Source organism: Pongo abelii, chromosome 1 (genome assembly GCF_028885655.2).
Source record: "Pongo abelii isolate AG06213 chromosome 1, NHGRI_mPonAbe1-v2.0_pri, whole genome shotgun sequence".
Classification (NCBI taxonomy): domain Eukaryota; kingdom Metazoa; phylum Chordata; class Mammalia; order Primates; family Hominidae; genus Pongo; species Pongo abelii.
Genome location: NC_071985.2, coordinates 36,587,087 through 36,606,969, shown reverse-complemented (window position 1 = coordinate 36,606,969; position 19,883 = coordinate 36,587,087). Strand labels below are relative to the sequence as shown.

The window sequence follows — 19,883 nt, the reverse complement described above, 5'->3', positions numbered from 1 at the left end:
AATAAAAAGTGAATGTCTTATTGAAATAAATACAAATGCCAAGAAGCTCTGGGTTCCAGGCTAGGCAGGGCTCTGCTTGGCATATGGACTAGGTTCTTAACCATACAAAGGAACACAAGCCAAGTTAAGATTTGAAGAGGCTCATGCCTGTAATCCCAGCACTTTGTGGGGCTGAGGCAGGCAGATCACCTGAGGTCAGGAGTTCGAGACCAGCCTGGGCAATGTGGTGAAACCCCGTCTCTACTAAAAATACAAAAAATTAGCCCGGCATGGTGGCAGATACCTATAGTCCCAGCTACTCAGGAGGCTGAGATGAGAATTGCTTGAACCTGGGAGGCAGAGGTTGCGGTGGGCCAAATCACACCACTGCACCCCAGCCTTGACAACAGAGCGAGACTCCGTCTAAAAAAAAAAGTGATTTGAAGAGACTGTGATCCAAGAAGCAATGGAACAGAGGTGATAGTAGCCAAACAGGATGTGGCCATGAGATAATTCTAACCATCACCATTGTGGGGATGGACAATGTAATGTAACAGAAAGCCCTGTCTATAGGCACCTTATATTAGCCTCTCAAATATCTCCTTATTCAAATAATCAAAACTATAACTTTAACAGAGGAAGTTAATCTATCATTTAGAAGCAAGTGTTAACTTTCTAGCCTTCAACCTGATCAGTGGGGTTGGTTAATATATTCCACTGAGTTACAGAAACAAATATAAACTATTATTTAAACATTTTAGATTACTAAGGAGAAGATCGCCTGGGCATGGTGGCTCACACCTGTAATCCCAGCACTCTAGGATGCCAAGGCGAGTGGATCACCTGAGGTCAGGAGTTCAAGACCAGCCTGACCAACATGGTGAAATGCCATCTCTACTAAAAATACAAAAGTTAGCTGGGCATGGTGGCATGTGCCTGTAGTCCCAGCTTCTCAGGAGGCTGAGACAGGAAAATAGCTTAAACCCAGGAGGTGGAGATTGCAGTGAGCTGAGATCATGCCACTGCATTCCAGCCCGGGGAACAGAGCGAGATTCCGTCTCAAAAAAAAAAAAAAAAAAAAAAAAGGGATCACTGTAAACTAAACTCTTCGGTATTCATGTTTGAAAGTATCTAAAAAACTCAAATCCTCTCTTCAAATCATCTAAGTCTAAATGATAGAATGGAATGAATAAAGATATAATATGTTTTATGTGACTTAATGTTTTTTGAGGGATCTAGTGAATACTTTTGTTTAGCTTTGTTTGTAATTAATAATTTGTAAATAATTTAGACACACTGAAGAAGAATCAAAGAGAATGTATTTCTGTGTGTCTCTGGAGATGCACTTTATCCAAATATGGCATTATCTGAAAAAATTAAAAAAAGCATTTGTTATATAACTTATAATACATTTCACGGTTTTTAAAATAACCCTGGAGAGCAGAGTGTTGTTTTTCAGATACAGGAACTAAGGTTTAGAAACACCAAATGGGCTGGGCGCGGTGGCTCACACCTGTAATCCCAGCACTTTGGGAGGCAGAGGTGGGCGGATCACGAGGTCAGGAGATCAAGACCATCCTGGCCAAGACGGTGAAACCACGTCTCTACTAAAAAAATACAAAAATTAGCCAGGCGTTGTGGTGCGCGCCTGTAGTCCCAGCTACTCAGGAGGCTGAGGCAAGAGAATCGGTTGAACCCGGGAGGCGGAGCTTGCAGTGAGCCAAGATCATGCCACTGCACTCCAGCCTGGGCGACAGAGCGAGACTCCGTCTCCAAAAAAAGAAACACCAAATGGCGGCCAGGCGCGGTGGCTCACGCCTGTAATCCCAGCACTTTGAGAGACTGAGGTGGGCGGATCACGAGGTCAAGAGATGGAGACCATCCTGGCCAACATGGTGAAACCCCCATCTCTACTAAAAAGACAAAAATTAGCTGGGCGTGGTGGGATGCGCCTGTAGTCCTAGCTACTCAGGAGGCTGAGGCAGGAGAATCACTTGAACCCGGAAGGTGGAGGCTGCAGTGAGCTGAGATCGCAACACTGCACTCCAGCCCGGTGACAGAGCAAGACTCCATCTCAAAAAAAAATTAGCTCGGTGTGGTGGTGCACACTTGTAATCCCAGCTACTCTGGAGGCTGAGGCAGGAGAATCTCTTGAACCCCGGGCAGCAGAGGTTGCAGTGAGCCAAGATCGAGCCACTGCACTACAGCCTGTGACAAAGTGACAGAGTGAAACTCCGTCTCAATAAATTAAAAAAAAAGAAAGAAAGAAGAAACACCAAATGGCTGGGCATGGTGGCTCACGCCTGTAATCCCAGGACTTTGGGAGGCTGAGGCAGGCAGATTGCTTGAGGTCAAGAATTTGAGACCAACCTGGGCAACATGGCAAAACCCAGACTCTATTAAAAAAATACAAAAGTTAGCCAAGCATGGTGGCACATGCCTATAGTCCCAGCTACTCGGGAGGCTGAGAGGTAGGAGGATCGCTCGAGCCCAGGAGGTTGAGGATACAGTGAGCCGTGATCACACCACTGCATTCCAGCCCCAGTGACAGAGCAAGACTCTGCCTCAAAACGAAACAAAACAAAACAAAAAACCTCAAATTACTAAAAGCATGATACTAGTCAATGACAGAGGCAAAACTTGAACACAGGTGTTTTTAATTCTATATATTTAAATAAACTGCCCCTCTTTTGGGCTCCACATCTCCAAGTGGAAGATTGAAAAAGAGGGCCTGGAAATCTCTGACTAAGAGAACTTCTTTCCTAGTCTTCACGTCACTCTTAATAGAAGCAAAGAGGAGCACCCAGAACTCCAAATACTCTATGCAAAATCTGTAACATTACTTCCCCTCAACACACAGGCCTCCCCACCAGGTTAGACCACCGCTAGGTTCGACCATCAGGACTAATCTCATTCTGTCCCTTATCCCTGTTTACACTGGACTCCTCAAGGAACCCAGGAGTCCTGGGTCATCCCTCATGCCTTGGATAGTAATCCCCATATAGTTATATGAGCAGCAATACACCCTCCAATCAACACTTCCTATCCCCCGCCCTGCTGTTTTCTGTTTCCCCATAGCTCTTACCCATTTATCACTATCTGATCTGATATTTACTTCTCTCTTTTTTTTTTTTGAGACAGAGTTTTGCTCTTGTTGCCCAGGCTATAGTGCAGTGGCACGATCTCTGCTCACTGCAACCTCCTCCTCCCGGATTCAAGTGAGTCTCCTGCCTCAGCCTCCAGAGTAACTGGGATTACAGGCATGCACCACCATGCCTCGCTAATTTTTGTGGGGTTTCACCATGTTGGTCAGCTGGTCTCGAACTCCTGACCTCAGGTGATCCACTCGCCTCAGCCTCCCAAAATGCTGGGATTACAGGCGTGAGCCACTGTGCCCGGCTGAAATGTACTGTTTTTTAACTTGTTTATCTGGCTCTCTACCCAATGAAATCTAAGCTTTTTTTTTTTTAGGAACACAGAAGAGTCTCTCTGTGTTGCCCAGGCTGGTCTCAAACTCCTGGGCTCAAGGGATCCTCCTGCCTCAGCCTACCAAAGTGCTAGGATTACAGGCGTGAGCCAGCACACCAAAACCTAAGCTTTTTGAGGCAAGATTTTATTCATCACTGTATTGACAAGCACGTAGAAGAGTGCCTGACATAAAGTAAGCACTTATATATATTCGTTGAATGAATAAAGAGTAAATGAGTGTTTCTTCCTCTTGCACAGGTATGCAAAGGAAGAGTACAGTGCCTTCCAATTCTTATGGAATATGTCCAGCAAAATTACTGTATTATTACCCTCTTGCATTTCTAAAGATTATTCCACAGCAACCAACTAAGGTTGCTGTGAGAAACTCTTAAGTTTGTGAGCCATTGCCCAAGGACATAGCTATTGGTCTTGAGAGGAATGAGGTAAGTTCTACCACTACTTCCGGGAAAGTATATTCCATGTCCCAACATTTATTCAATCAGCCAGGAAACGTTTCCTGAGTTCCTAATTTGTGCCAGACACTGTTCTAGGGACTGAGGATAAAGTAGTGAAAAAAGCAGATACCATCCCTGCCTTCAAGGAGCTTAGCCTTCATTAGGGAGTGATAAACACTGTGGTAAAAAAGAAAGCTGGGTAAGGGATTATAGAGTGTTGAGGAGTGCTGCTTAGATAGGGTGGTTTCTTTTGTTTATTTTTTATTTCAGTAGTTTTTGGGGTAAAGGTGGGTTTTGGTTACATGGGTAAGTTCTTCAGTGGTGATTTCTGAGAATTTGGTGCACCCATCACCCGAGCATGTAGTCTTTTATCGCTTGCCCCTCTTTTACCTTTCTTTCTCTTGGGGTTCCTAAAGTCCATTATATCATTCCTATGCATTTGCATCCTCATAGCTTAGCTCCCACTTATAAGGGAGAACAGACAATATTTGGTTTTCCATTCCTGAGTCACTTCACTTAGAATAATGGTCTCCTGGCCGGGCGTAGTGGCTCAAGCCTATAATCCCAGCATTTTGGGAGGCCGAGATGGGTGGATCACTTGAAGCCAGGAGTTTGAAACCGGTCTGGCCAACATGGCGAAACCCCATCTCTACTAAAATACAAAAGAAAAAGAAAAAAAAAAATTAGCCAGGCGTGGTGGCAGGCAATCCCAGCTACTTGGGAGGCTGAAGCACTTGAACCTGGGGGCAGAGGTTGCAGTGAGCTGAGATCACGTCATTGCACTTCAGCCTGGGTGACAGAGAGACTCAGCTTTCACAGAATTAAAGAGAGTTGGGGCCTTGCTCTCGGTTAGGCTTTGACTTAAGGAAATATTGTGGCTGGGTTGATCTGTCCAGATCACTGAAACCTTCTCGCTATCGGCAATAAGGCTGTTTTGCTTTCTTATCATTTATGTTTTCACTAAAGGAAATTTTTAATTTCCTTCAGGGGTTTTTCCTTTGCATTGATAGTTTGGATAAATGATTGGCACAAGAGGCCTGGCTTTTGGCCTGTCTTGGCTTTTGCCATGCCTTCCTCACTAAGCTTAATCATTTCTAGCTTTTGATTTAAAGTGAGACGTAATACTTCCTCGTTTCATCTCAAGTGACCCGCCCACCTCAGCCTCCCAAAATGCCAGGATTATAGGCATGAGCCACCTTGCCCAGCCCTAGAGTTATTTTTGAATAAAACAAACACATGACTGTTACAAATTAACTCTAAACACAGTGGAGAATCTCAGCTTTCTACACCACACTGTATCACACTCTACTCCACTTCCTAAGAGCACTAGGCAAGTGTAAAGTCACAGCCACATCAAAGAAGTGAAATCTCAAGTGTGGTGATTCTTTTGTTTCTGATCTAAATTAATAATTTGTTGGTTGTATTAGATATGATTACACACCCCCTTCTCTTTTTTTCAAATAAATGAAAAAATGCTATCTCAGCTCCCTGCCTAGACTAAGAAACAAGTATTCACAATGAAGTTATTTATCAGCTCCCCTTCTTCCTCCTATAAAATAATACCACCACCATCACCACCATGCCATCCCCTGCCCCCAACAACCTTCATCCACATTTTTTTTTTTTTTTTTTTTTTTTTTTGAGAAGGAGTCTCACTCTGTCACCCAGGCTGGAGTACACTGGAATGATCTCGGCTCACTGCAACCTCCACCTCTGTGATTCAAGCAATTCTCCTGCCTCAGCCTCCCAAGCAGCTGGGACTAAAGGTGCGTGCCACCACGCCCAGATAATTTTTGCATTTTTAGTAGAGATAGGGTTTCACCATGTTGGCCAGGCTGGTCTCAAACTCCTGACATCAGGTAATCCGCCTGCCTTGACCTCCCAAAGTGCTGGGATTAGAGGCGTGAGCCACCGCGCCCAGCCCCTCCACGTTTTATTAGGGCTTTTTGTGTGATATTTGTCATCAAAAGGATCTCAACTGCACCTCAATTTTGCACATGAAATGTTTGTAAAGGCCAGAGAAATTGATGAGATAGCAGGTTTCTGAAGTTTTTGTGGTCTATTGTAATTACTGTAACAACTCTTATCAAAATGTGGTTCTCAGGCCATTGGCATCAGCATCACCTTAGTCTGCTGAGAATGCAGGTTTCTAGGCACCTCCCTAGAGCCTACTGAATGAGATGGCCTGAAGCTGGGGTCTGGGATTCTGTATGCATAAAAAAATGAGCGTCTCTGGTCTATAATAGATCTTACAATCCACCAGCCTAGTTTAATGACACTTTTTACCTTCAAACAGATTGCCTTTATGCTATACCAGGGCAATACTCAGGGACCTCTTTCAATCCCAGGAATTCTTCCTAATTCTTAGGAATACCTTCAAATCCTTCCTATAAATTAGTTAAGAATCCTATCATGGGCTGGGCACAGTGGCTCATGCCTGTAATCCCAGCACTTTGAGAGGCCAAGGCAGGTGGATTACCTGAGGTCGGGAGTTCGAGACCAGCCTGACCAACATGAATAAACCCGGTCTCTACTAAAAATACAAAAAAATCAGTCGGACGTGGTGGTGCATGAATGTAATCCCAGCTACTCGAGAGGCTGAGGCAGGAGAATCACTTGAATCCGGGAGATGGAGGTTGCTATAAGCTGAGATCGTGCCATTGTACTCCAGCCTGGGCAACAAGAGCAAAACTCTGTCTCGAAAAAAAAAAAAAAAAAAAGAGAATCCTATCATAGGCTGGGTGTGGTGGCTCATGCCTGTAATCCCAGCACTTTAGGAGGCCGAGGTGGGTGGATCACCTGAGGTCAGGAGTTTGAGACCAGCCTGGCCAACAAGGTGAAACCCCGTCTCTACTAAAATATACAAAAAAATTAGCCAGGTGTGGTGGCAGGCGCCTGTATTCCCAGCTACCTGGGAGGCTGAGGCAGAAGAATCGCTTGAACCTGGGAGGTGGAGGTTGCAGTGAGCTGAGATCGCACCATTGCACTCCAGCCTGGGCGACAAGAGCAAAACTTCATCTCAAAAAAAAAAAAAAAAAAAAAAAAAAAAATCTTATGATAACTTCTTACTTTTTGGTGGAAAGTGCTTTCTCTCTGTGTGAGCAAGGAGACTCAGCTTGACCCAGGAGCTCCTGCCACTGTCGGGAACAGGCTCTTTGGTTGTGGTATCAGTAAAGGACTGATAAGCACGTGGGAAGTGCCTCTTTTGAACTCTCAGTAAGCTGACTTGATTGCTTCGTTCCACCAAGCAGTTGGATTCACGCTTTTTGTTTATCTCCTCCAGGAGATGTTGTTTGCTTACTCCATGTTTTTTAATTATTTCAGTGGTTCTGTTTATAGATGCCATTATGCTCACAAACCAATTGTCAAGTGATTCTTGCTGTCCTACAAACAAATGAAAAAATACTTTCGATTGTCTTTTTGACTCAGAAGCCAGTATTCACAATCACGTTTACCAGTTTCTCTTTTTTACTTCTATAAAATAACACCACAACCACCACCAAGCCTCCCAACCCACACTTCACTTTTTTATTTACTTATTTTTTTAGACAGGGTCTTGCTCTGTCACCCAGGCTGGCACGCAGTGGCATGATCTCAGCTCACTGCAACTTCCACCTTCCAGATTCAAGTGATTCTTGTGCCTCAGCCTCCTAAGTAGCTGGAATTACAGGCACGCACAACCATGCCCGGCTAATTTTTCTATTTTCAGTAGAGATGGGGTTTCGCCATGTTGGCCAGGCTGGTCTCGAACTCCTGTCCTCAGGTGATCCACCCACCTCAGCTTCCCAAAGTGCTGGGATTACATGTGTGAGCCACCATGCCTGGACAGCACACCTCACTTTTTTTAAATTTTTTTCTTTTTTGAGACAGAGTCTCACTCTGTTGCCAAGGCTGGAGTGCAGTGGCTCGATCTCAGCTCACTGCAACCTCCGCCTCCAGGGTTCAAGCAATTCTCCTGCCTCAGCTTCCCGAGTAGCTGGGATTACAGGCATGCACCACCATGCCCAGCTAATTTTTTTTTTTTTTTGTATTTTTAGTAAAGACGGGGATTTCACCATATTGGCCAGGTTGATCTCGAACTCCTGAACTTGTGATCTACCCACCTTGGCCTCCCAAAGTGCTGGGATTAGAGGCGTGAGCCACCGCGCCCGGCCACACCTCACTTTTTATTATTGTTTCTTAAGGGTTTTATTTTTTGTTTTTTAGGTTTTCTTCAGGGGGAACAAAGGTTAAAAAGATATGGTAAGAGGATATATTATTGTTTTTGAAAATTATACTATGCATTGTTTTTTGCTTTTAGAAGCATTTATTATTTCTTCTGATTATAAAAATAATACATGTTTATTACATATATTAATAATGTAATAGATAAATAATACATGTTTAATACATGATTATAAAAAATAATACATATTCATGGTAGATAATTAAGAAAATACAGAAAAACATAAAGTAGAAAAGTTAAAATTACTCTCGATCCAGAGACATCCATTAATATTTTGGGTGTTACTTTCCCAATAAGTATCCAAAGGGATTTTATTTTTAAAAAGTGGCATCCAGGTGCTATGGCTCATGCCTGTAATCCCAGCACGTTGGGAGGCCAAGGTGGGCAGATCACAAGGTCAGGGGTTCAAGACCAGCCTGGCCAACATAGTGAAACCCCATCTCTACTAAAAATACAAAAAATTAGCCAGGCGTGATGGCGGGCACCTGTAATCCCAGCTACTCAGGAGGCTGAGGCATGAGAGTCGCTTGAACCCGGGAGGCAGAGGTTGCAGTGAGCTGAGATCACGTGATTGCACTCCAACCCGTGGGACAGTGTGAGACTCCATCTCAAAAAACAAAATAAAATAAAGTGGCCAGGCGCAGTGGCTCACGCCTATAATCCCAACACTTTGGAAGGCTGAGGTGGGAGGATCACTTAAGGCTGGGAGGTGAAGGTTGCAGTGAGCTGAGATTGTGCCACTGCACTCCAGCCTGGGTGACAGAGCAAGATTTGGAAAGATAGAGAAATATTCAGAACTGATAAATGATACAGTCCACAGTCTCAAGAAGCTCAAACAATAGCCATTAGGATTTTTAAAAAGCCCACGCTGAGATTACAGTGAACTTAAAAAGAAAAGAAAATCTTAAAAGCAACCAGAGAATAAAAGGAGGGGCAATTGGACCAACAGCTGACTCCTCATCAAGCAATAACATAAGCCAGAAGACAAAGAAATGGGGCCGGGCGCGGTGGCTCACACCTGCAATCCCAGCACTTTGGGAGGCCGAGGTGGATGGGTCACCTGAGGTCAGGAGTTTGAGACCAGTCTGGCCAACATGGCGAAACCCTGTCACTACTAAAAATACAAAAAAAAATTAACCGGCCATGGTGCTATGCACTTGTAATCCTAGCTACTCAGGAGGCTGAGGCAGGAGAATTGTTTGAACCCGGGAGGCAGAGGTTGCAGTGAGTCAAGATCATAGCACTGCACTCCAGCTTGGGTGGCAGAGCAGGACTCTGTCTCAAAAAAAAAAAAAAAAAAATTACATTCATCATCATCAGTCACTAAGAAAGTGTAAATCAATACTACAATGAGATATCACTACATACCACTAGAATGGCTGAAATGAAAAAGACTGACCAAACCACGTGTTAGCAAAGATATGGAGGACCTGGAATTCTCAGATGCTGCTAGTGAGAATGTAAAATGGAACAATGTCTGGAAAATAATCATGCTGTTTCTTAAAAAGTTAAACATACTCCTATCATTTGATCCATTCCTAGGTATTTACCCTAGAGCAATGAAATTCTCCACACACATGCATAAAGAAATGTATCTGTACATATGAAAACTAACACATGAATGTTCATCACAGCTTTTTAAAAAACTTTTGTTGTTGTTGTTTTTACACAGCTTTATTTTTATTTCTTTATTTTTGAGACAGGTTCTCTTTCTGTCACCCAGGCTAGAGTGAAGTGGTGTGACCACGGCTCACTGCATCCTCGACCTCCCAGGTTCAAGCCATCTTGCACCTCAGCCTCCCAAGTAGCTGGGATACAGGCGCAGGCCACCACACCTGGCTATTTTTGTTTTTATTTTTTGTAGAGATGAGGTCTCATTATGTTCCTAAGGCTAGTCTTGAATTCCTGGGCTCAAGGGATCCTCCTGCCTTGGCCTCCCAGAGTACTGAGATTACAGGTGTGAGCACAGCCACCAGGCCCAGCCCACAGCTTTATTTTTATGAGCCAAAAAGTTCTAACAACCCAAATGTCCATCAAAAGCAGAACAAATAAATTGTGGTATATGTGCACAGTGGACACTGAGTTATAAAATATATTTATATATTATATGTATATAATATATTCCTTTTACCTGAGATGCTAATTCATCAATATATATTTTTAAGTAGTGTTCATATATTGTTGATAAACACAATATTATGGCTGAATCTCAAAACAACTATGTGGAGTAAAAAATACAAAATTTTTAAAAGCCAGACAAATCAGAATGTATAGTGTACGATTCCATGCATATAAAACTCTAGGAAATATTAGGCTAGGCATGGTGGCTCACGCCTGTAATCCCAGCACTTTGGAAAGCTGAGGAAGGAGGACTGCTTGAGCTCAGGAGTTCAAGACCAGACTAAGCAATATAATGAGACCTTGTCTCTACAAAAAATTCAAGAACTTAACTAGGTGTGGTGGCACCTGCCTGTAATCCCAGCTACTCAGGAGGCTGAGGTGGAAGGATGGCTTGAGCCCAGGAGGTGGAGGTTGCAGTGAGCCGTGATCACAAAACTGCACTCCAGCTTGGGCAACACAGCAAGACTCTGTGTCAAAAAAAAAAAACAAAAAAAAACAATGCTAGGAAATATGAAGTCCCCTACAGTGACAAATGAAAATCAATGGTTGCTTGGGAATGGGGAAAGGCAGGCAGCAAGGGTGGCAGGGATTACAAGGGATATGAATAAACTTTGGGGCTGATGGATATGTTTATTATCTTAATTGTGGTGATGCTTTCCTGGGTGTATGCATATGTCAAAAACATCAAACTATACATTTTAAACATGGACAGTTCATTGTATGTCAATGACCAGTCAATAAAGCTCTTACGTAAAATTGGGCTGAGTACCTAGCACATTGCCTAATGAATATCAGGTGGTTGATAAGTATTTTAATGAATGAATAAATAGTATATATTACTTACAAGTTTTGATTTTCTTTCACTTTAATATAGTTATTGTGAGAATTTTTCATGTCTTTACATATGTGTCATTAGTAATAAAAATGTAATATTTGATAATGTAATAGTCTATCATGTGAATTTATAATTTTTTTCTTTTTTTAAATTCAATTTTAGTGGGCCAGGTGCAGTGGCTCATGCCTGTAATCAATCCCTGCACTTTGGGAGGCCAAGGTGGGCAGATCACCTGAGGTTAGGAGTTCAAGACCAGCCTGGCCAACATGCTGAAACCCTGTCTTTACAAAAATACAAAATTTAGCCAGGCATGGTGGCGCCTGCCTGTAATCTCAGCTACTGTAATGCCTAACCTTGTTTTTACTCTAACTCGCTACTTTCGAATTTTCCCTTTTTGTTTCCTTAATTACCCAGCCTTGTTTCCCATATGAATAAGACTCTCCCTTGGCTGGGAAAGCCGGACAAACTCCTTTTGGCTCCTTGATTTACAAGACATTAAGGGCTCCTTACCCAACCCCCTTCCTCAAGGAGTTAACCTGTGTAAGCAGATCCTCAGCATTTCAAAGGAGCCCAATTAACTGATAAGGTACTGGAACGAACAATGTATGAAGTTCCCAGGATTTTGCTCAAAGAGATAACAACATAAAGCCTTGAGTCCGTGTCCAGTATAGCATCTATATCTAACTCTAATGAAGGATTTAGAGCCCTGCACCTGGTTCCGTTGCCTTTTTTGTAACCATCTGTCTTTTAAATTGTTTATGTCTCTATAACCATTTGTTTTTTTCATTCTTGCATGTTTTTACTTCTGTAGAATTATTGCATTTGAGTTCCCCTCCCCCTCCTAAACCAAGGTATAAAAGTTAATCAAGCCCCTTCCTCGGGGCCCGAGAGAATTTTGGAGCATTAAGCCCTCTCTTGGCCGCCAGCTAAAATAAAGGACTCTTAATTCGTCTCAAAGAGTGGCGTTTTCTCTAACTCGCTTGGGTATAACACTACTTGGAAGGCTGATTCAGAAGAATCACTTGAACCCGGAAGGTGGAGGTTGTAGTGAGCGGAGATCGCTCCATTGCACCCCAGCCTGGGCAACAGAGCGAGTCTCCGTCTCAAAAACAAACAAACAAAATTAATTTTAATTTTAAATTATTTTGTTTTGTTTTTTTGAGACGTAGTCTCGCTCTGTCGTCCAGGCTGGAGTGCAGGTTCAAGCGATTCTCGTGCCTCAGCCTCCCAAAATAGCTGGGATTACAGAGGCGCACCACCATGCCCAGCTAATTTTTGTACAGGCGTGAGCCACCGCCCTCGCCTGTTTTTTTTTTTTTTTTTTTTTTTTTTTTTTGAGATGAAATCTCGCTCTGTCGCCCAGGCTTGAGTGCAGGGAAGCGATCTCGGCTCTCTGCAAGCTCCGCCTCCCGGGTTCACGCCATTCTCCTGCCTCAGCCTCTCGAGTAGCTGGGACTACAGGCGTCCGCCAGCAAGCCCGGCTAATTTTTTTGTATTTTTAGTAGAGACAGGGTTTCACCGTGTTAGCCAGGATGGACTCGATCTCCTGACCTCGTTATCTGCCCGCCTTGGCCTCCCAAAGTGCTGGGATTACAGGTGTGAGCCACCGCACCCGGCTCCGCGCTCACCTTTTAAATTCTCTCTCTCTTTTTTTTTTTTTTTTTTAAGGCGGAGTCTCTGTCTCCAGGATGGAGTCCAGTGGAGCGATATCAGCTCACTGCAACCCTGACTCCCTGGTTTCTTGCGATTCTCCTGCCTCAGCCTCCCCAGTAGCTGGGATTACAGGCATGCACCACCACACCCAGCTAATGTTTGTAAGTCTTTTTAAATTCTTTTGGAGTGGCAGACACCATCTTTCCTTTTTTTTTTTTTTTTTCTTTTGAGATGGGGTCTCATTCTGTCACCCAGGCTGGAATCCAGGGGCATGATCTTGGCTCACTGCAACCTCTGCCTCCTAGGCTCAAGTGATCTTCCATCCTCAGCCTCCTGAGTGGCTGGGACCACCACAGGTGCACACCACTATGCCCAGCTAATTTTTTTGTATTTTTGGTAGAGACAGTTTCACCATGTTGCCCAGGCTGGGCTGAAACTCCTAAGCTCAAGCGATCTACCCACCTCAGCTTTTCAAAGTGCTGGGATTACGGGTATGAGCCACTGTGCCTGACATTAATTATTCTTTTTATTGCTAGAATTTAGGTTGTTTTTGGTTTATTTTTATAACGCTTTGAAACACATTGAAGTGACAGAAATCACACAAACACACATTGTTTTAGGAAAGCTACCAGAGCTATCAATTTTTCATTCCTAAATAAGCAAAGAAGAGATACTTTTCTTTTTTTTTTTTTTTCTTTTGAGGAGTCTTGCTCTGTCGCCCAGGCTGGGCGTCACTCCCTCTCAAAAAAATAAAATAAAATAATAAAAAATAAAAAGGTCAGTTTGTCAAGTGCCTGTTTTTGTTTGTTAGTTTTGAAATGGAGTCTCACTCTGTCACCCAGGCTGGAGTGCAGTGGCGTGATCTTGGCTCACTACAACCTCTGCCTCCTGGGTTCAAGCGGTTCTCGTGCTTCAGCCTCCTGAGTAGCTGGGACTACAGGTGTACACCACCATACCCAGCTAATTTTTTTGTATTTTTGGTAGAGAGGGGGTTTCACCATGTTGGCCAGGCTGGTTTTGAACTCCTGACCTCAAGTGATCTGCCTGCCTCGGCCTCCCAAAGTGCTGGGATTACAGGCGTAAGCCATCACTCCCGGCCTGAGTTAATTTATATTTTGTTAAAAGCCCATTTTAGGCTGGGTGCAGTGGCTCATGCCTGTAATCCCAGCACTTTGGGAGGCCAAGGCAGGCAGATCACCTGAGGTCAGGAGTTCGAAACCAGCCTGGCCAACATGGTGAAACCTGGACTCTACTAAAAATACAAAAATTAGCCAGGTGTGGTGGCAGGCACCTGTAATCCCAGCTACTCGGGAGGCTGAGGCAGGAGAATCACTTGAACCTGGGAGGCAGAGGTTGCAGTGAGCCAAGATCGCGCCATTACACTCCAGCCTGGGGGACAAGAATGAGACTTGGTCTCAAAAAAAAAAAATAAATAAAATAAAAGCCTATTTTATAGGTGAACTGCAAATAAAACATGGATAACATGGATGTCTTAGTTAAAAGTTCACCACGAAGATCACAAAATTCAAGCTCTTATTACAAGTTACCTGACAACTGGAGCTAAATAAAACAAAATAGACACAGTAATAGAGTCTAGTGGTACAAGTATATTTTTTAAGTAAAAAAGATTTGATTAATATTTTACCTATGCTGCCTCCTAACTGTATGGTCTTGTTTAAGTTATTTACCTTCTCTGGGCCTCAGTTTCCTTATGTGTTAAATGAAAATAATATCCAGGCCAGGTGCCGTGGCTCACGCCTGTAATCTCAACACTTTGGGAGGCCTAGGTGGGTGGATCACCTGAAATCGGGAGTTCAAAATCAGCCTGGCCAACATTGTGAAACCCCATTCGGCCAGGCACGGTGGCTCACGCCTGTAATCCCAGCACTTTGGGAGGCCAAGGTGGGCGGATCACGAGGTCAGGAGATCAAGACCATCCTGGCTAACATGGTGAAACCCTGTCTCTACTAACAATACAAAAAAAAAAAAAAAATTAGCCAGGCGTGGTGGCTGGCACCTGTAGTCCCAGCTACTCGGGAAGCTGAGGCAGGAGAATGGCGTGAACCCAGGAGGCGGAGCTTGCAGTGAGCCGAGATCACGCCACTGCACTCCAGCCTGGGCGATAGAGCAAGACTCCATCTCAAAACAGGACAGAACAAAACAAAACAAAACAAAACACCCCACAAAATTAGCCAGGCGCGGTGGCACATGCCTGTAATCCCAGCTACTCTGGAGGCTGAGGCAGAAGAATCGCTTGAACTCTGGGGGCAGAGGTTGCGGTGAGCCAAGACCACACCATTGCACTCCAGCCTGGGCAACAAAAGCGACACTCTGTCTCAAAAAAAAAAAAAAAAAAAAGAAAAGAAAAGAAAGAAAAGTAAAGAAAATAATATCCAACTCAGAGTGTCATAAGGACTAAATGAGCTAATAAATACCAAGAGCTTAATACAACCAACCCTCAATAAGTGGTAACTTTATCATATTAAATAGGTACTTTGAAAAAAGTTTTGTTCAATTTGATAAGTAAATAATTTAGTATTTTCTTTTCTCCCCAGTTTCTAATCTTGTTTACTTGCTGTGTGACTAGAATTGGCTACATAATTTGTAGGGTCCAGTGAAAATAAAAATGCTGCACGCTTTATTAACAAACAATGGAGATGTTTAAGGTAATGACAGTAAAACTTTAAGCCAATTGTGAGACCCTTCTGAGCAAAGGGCCCTATGTGACTGTTTGGGTGAAACTGTGTGAAACTGGTCCTGTGTGTGACATAGGAACAGGCCAATTTCAACTGTTAATTCATCCAATTTACAATCTCTTAAATGGAGATAAGTAATATGTTTAACTCATGACTTTGAAAGGTCTGGTCCAAAAACCAGACAAGTCTTACAGGTTAGTTCAGGATCTGCGCCTTATCAACCAAATTGTCTTGCCTATCCACCCCATAGTGCCAAACCCATATACTCTCCTATCCTCAATATCTCCCTCCACAACCCATTATTCTGTTCTAGATCAACCTAGCTGACTCCATAAATCCTAAATCCTTTCCCCACTCTCCTTTCCATTCCTTAAAAAACAGCCCTAAAAGCTGCTCCCACACTAGCTCTCCCTAACTCATCCCAACTTTTTCATTACACACAGCCGAAGTGCAGGGCTGTGTGGTCGGAATTCTTACACAAGAGCCAGGACTGTGCCCTGTAGCCTTTCGGTCCAAACAACTTGACTTTACTGTTTTAGCCTAGCCCTCATGTCTGTGTGCGGCTGCTGCTGCTGCTTTAATACTTTTAGAGGCCCTCAAAATCACAAGCTATGCTCCACTTACTCTCTACAGTTCCCATAACTTTCAAAATCTATTTTCCTTCTCACACTTGATGCATATACTTTCTGCCCCCCCAGCTCCTTCAACTATACTCACTCTTTATTGAGTCTCCCACAGTTACCATCATTCCTGGCCCAGACTTCAATCCGGCCTCCCACATTATTCCTGATACGACACCTGACCCCCATGACTGTATCTCGCAGATCCACCTGACATTCACTCCATTTCCCCATATTTCCTTCTTTCCTGTTCCTCACCCTGATCACACTTGGTTTATTGATGGCAGTTCCACCAGGCCTAATCGCCACTCATCAGCAAAGGCAGGCTATGCTATTGTATCTTCTACATCTATCACTGAGGCTACTGCTCTGCCACCCTCCACTACCTCTCAGCAAGCCGAACTCATAGACTCAACTTAGGCCCTCACTCTTGCAAAGGGACTATGCATCACTATTTATACTGACTTTAAATATGCCTTCCATATCCTGCACCACCATGCTGTTATATGGGATGAAAGACGTTTCCTCACTACGCAAGTATCCTCTATCATTAATGCTTCTTTAATAAAAACTCTTCTCAAGGCCACTTTACTTCCAAAGGAAGCTGGAGTCATTCACTGCAAGGGCCACCAAAAGGCATCAGATCCCATCACTCAGGGCAACACTTATGCTGATAAGGTAGCCAAAGCAAGAGCTAGAGTTCCAACTTCTGTCCCTCATGGCCAGTTTTTCTCCTTCTCATTGGTCACTCCCACCTACATCCCCACTGAAACTTCCACCTATCAATCTCTTCCCACATAAGGCAAATGGTTCTTGGACCAAGGAAAATATCTCCTTCCAGCCTCACAGGCCCATTCTATTCTGTTGTCATTTCATAATCTCTTCCATGTAGGTTACAAGCTGCTAGCCCATCTCTTAGAACCTCTCATTTCCTTTCCATCGTGAAAAATCTATCCTCAAGAAAATCAATTCTCAGTATTCCATCTACTATTCTACTACCCCTCAGGGATTGTTCAGGCCCCCTCCCTTCCCTACACATCAAGCTCGGGGATTTGCCCCTGCCCAGGACTGGCAAATTGACTTTACTCACATGCCCCGAGTCAGGAAACTAAAATACCTCTTGGTCTGGGGAGGTACTTTCACTAGATGGGTAGAGGCCTTTCCCTCAGGGTCTGAGAAGGCCACCATGGTCATTTCTTCCCTTCTGTCAGACATAATTCCTCTGTTTGGCCTTCCCACCTCTATACAGTCTGATAATGGACCGGCCTTTATTAGTCAAATCACCCAAGCAATTTCTCAGGCTGTTGGTATTTAGTAGCTCCTGGTTTTACCTCAAATCACCACCCTTAAGTCTCTCTTGAAGTGGATAGAAGATTTTCACTGGCAAGGTACCCTCCAATACTTTCACCCTGATGAAGTCCTATTCTTTGCTTTTATACTCACTTTTATTCTGGTTCCTGTTCTTATGCCTCCCTCTACCTCTCCCCAGCTATCTCCACCACACTATCAATCTCACTCTCTCCTAGCTGTTTCTAATCCTTCTTTAACAAACAATTGCTGGCTTTGTGTTTCTCTTTCCTCCAAAATCACCCAGGCCTCAACTTACTGCTAAAAAAAGAGGACTCTATATTTTTAAACGAAGAGTATTTTTACCTAAATCAATCTGGCCAGGTATACAACAACATAAAAAAACTCAAGGATAGAGCCCAAAATCTTGCCAACCAAGCAAATAATTATGCTGAACCCCCTTGGGCACTCCTTAATTAGATGTCCTGGGTCTTACCAATTCTTAGTCCTTTAATACCTATTTTTCTCCTTCTCTTATTCGGACCTTGTGTCTTCCTTCCGTTTAGTTTCTCAATTCATACAAAACCACATCCAGGCCATCACCAATCATTCTATACGACAAATGCTCCTTCTAACAAGGCCACAATATCACCCCTTACCCCAAAATCTTTCTTCAGTTTAATCTCTCCCACTCTAGGTTCCCACGCTGCCCCTAATCCCGCTTGAAGCAGCCCTGAAAAACATTGCCCATTATCTCTCCATACCACCTCCAAAAATTTTCGCTGCCTCAACACTTCACCACTATTTTGTTTTGTTTTTCTTATTAATATAAGAAGACAGGAATGTCAGGCCTCTGAGCCCAAGCTAAGCCATCATATCGCCTGTGACCTTCATGTATACATCCAGATGGTCTGAAGCAACTGAATATCCACAAAAGACCTGAAAATAGCCTTAACTGATAACATTTCACCATTGTGAATTGTTCCTGCCCCTCCCTAACTGATACGATATATTTTCCCCTGCCCTTAAGAAGGTACTTTGTAATATTCTCCCCTGCCCTTAAGAATGTACCTTGTACACCTATCCCAAACCTATATGAACTAATGATAATCCCACCACCCTTTGCTGACTCCTTTTTTGGACTCAGCCCGCCTGCACCCAGGTGAAATAAACAGCCTTGTTGCTCACACAAAGCCTGTTTGGTGGTCTGTTCACATGGACGCACGTGACAAAAGGGGCTTTGAAGGGCTGCCCAAAATAGCTCAGTTGGGAGAGCATTAGACTGAAAAGGGCTCTGAAACTTTTTTTTCTTTTCTTTTTTTCTCTTTTTGAGACAAGGTCTCACTTTGTCATCCAGGCTGGAGTGCAGTGAGTGACTTGATCACAGCTCACTGCAACCTCAACCTCCCAGGCTCAGGTGATCCCCCCACCTCAGCCTTCCAAGTAGCTGGAACTACAGGCACACACCACCATGCCTGGCTAATTTTTGCATTTTTTGTAGAGATGTCGTTTCGCCATGTTGCCCAGGCTGGTCTTGAACTCCTGGGGTCAAATGATCCTCCTGCCTCAGCCTCTCAAAGTGCTGGGATTACAGGTGTGAGCAACTGTGCCCAACCCAGGTTTTGAAAATATTAAACATGCATATACAGTAGATCCTCATTATTCATTGATTACATATTTGCAAATTTGGCTACTCCCTAAAATGTATTTGTTACCCCAAATAGCACTAGTAGCACTAGCCTGGGAAAAAGATCAAAACTGTGGTTTCCATATTGCTTTTGCACCATCCATATTGCTTTTGAGCCATCGTAAAGTCGAACAATTGTATGTCAAACCATTGTAAGTTGGGGGCCGGCCGTATTCTTTCTAGGAGCAATGGTTCAGTATTTGCTAATTTAATGTTTGTGGCAACTTTATAGAACATAACTATCATAATAACAAGAATTGACTGTATGAGAAAATATATTACTATTTCTACAGGTATATTATTATAAATTACCTTTAACATACTACCATACAGCAACCCAAAGCGTGTTTCAAGTCCACTGGTGTGGATTAGCCCACTGGGATGCTACCTTGGTGATGGAATATTCTGATCAGTGCCATTCCAACTTTGTTCTGTTCATAGAAGCCAGGTTAAGAGAGGTTCTGGAGTCAGAGATCATTTACTTACCAGCCAGGTGACCTTGGATAAATATAAATTACTCGACCCTCTTTTTTTTTGTTTGTTTGTTTGTTTTTTTTTTTGGAGACAAGGTCTTGCTCTATCACCCAGGCTGGAGTGCAATGGTGCAATCACAGTTTCATTATGTCGGCCACGCTGCTCTTGAACTCCTGAGCTCAAGCAATTCCTCTTGGCTTCCCAAAATGCTGGGATTATAGGTGTGCATCACAAGGCCCAGCCATTCAACCCTCATAATATTGGTTTCATCATTTGTAAAATGGGGGCTAAAGATACTGCTTTCACCAAGTTGTGTGTTTGTATGTATGGTAAGTGATGAGGAGGGAGTTGAGATTCAATTAGGAATGCATGTAAAGCTTTTT

General features: G+C 43.4%; 2 protein-coding genes across 3 annotated transcripts in view; one reads left to right on the top strand and one right to left on the bottom strand.

The window, feature by feature from the left end:
• Positions 1-19,883, top strand: part of TATDN3 (TatD DNase domain containing 3) — a 70,435-nt gene that overhangs the window by 42,281 nt on the left and 8,271 nt on the right. The window contains exon 10 of one of the 2 annotated variants that reach the window (XM_054520754.2): positions 8,109-8,144. The exons of the other annotated variant lie outside the window; for it this stretch is intronic. Coding sequence (XP_054376729.1) covers positions 8,109-8,135 — 27 coding nt within the window. The 3' untranslated portion in view covers positions 8,136-8,144. Of the gene's footprint in view, positions 1-8,108; positions 8,145-19,883 lie in introns of those variants that run through there. 2 annotated transcript variants of the gene reach the window in all.
• Positions 1,281-19,481, bottom strand: SPATA45 (spermatogenesis associated 45). The gene is made up of 3 exons (XM_024256804.2): positions 19,339-19,481; positions 6,972-7,286; positions 1,281-1,346 (listed from the first exon to the last, which is right to left on the bottom strand). Exons 2-3 carry the CDS (start codon positions 7,246-7,248, stop codon positions 1,327-1,329), a joined length of 297 nt encoding a protein of 98 aa, XP_024112572.1. The 5' UTR covers positions 7,249-7,286; positions 19,339-19,481; the 3' UTR covers positions 1,281-1,326.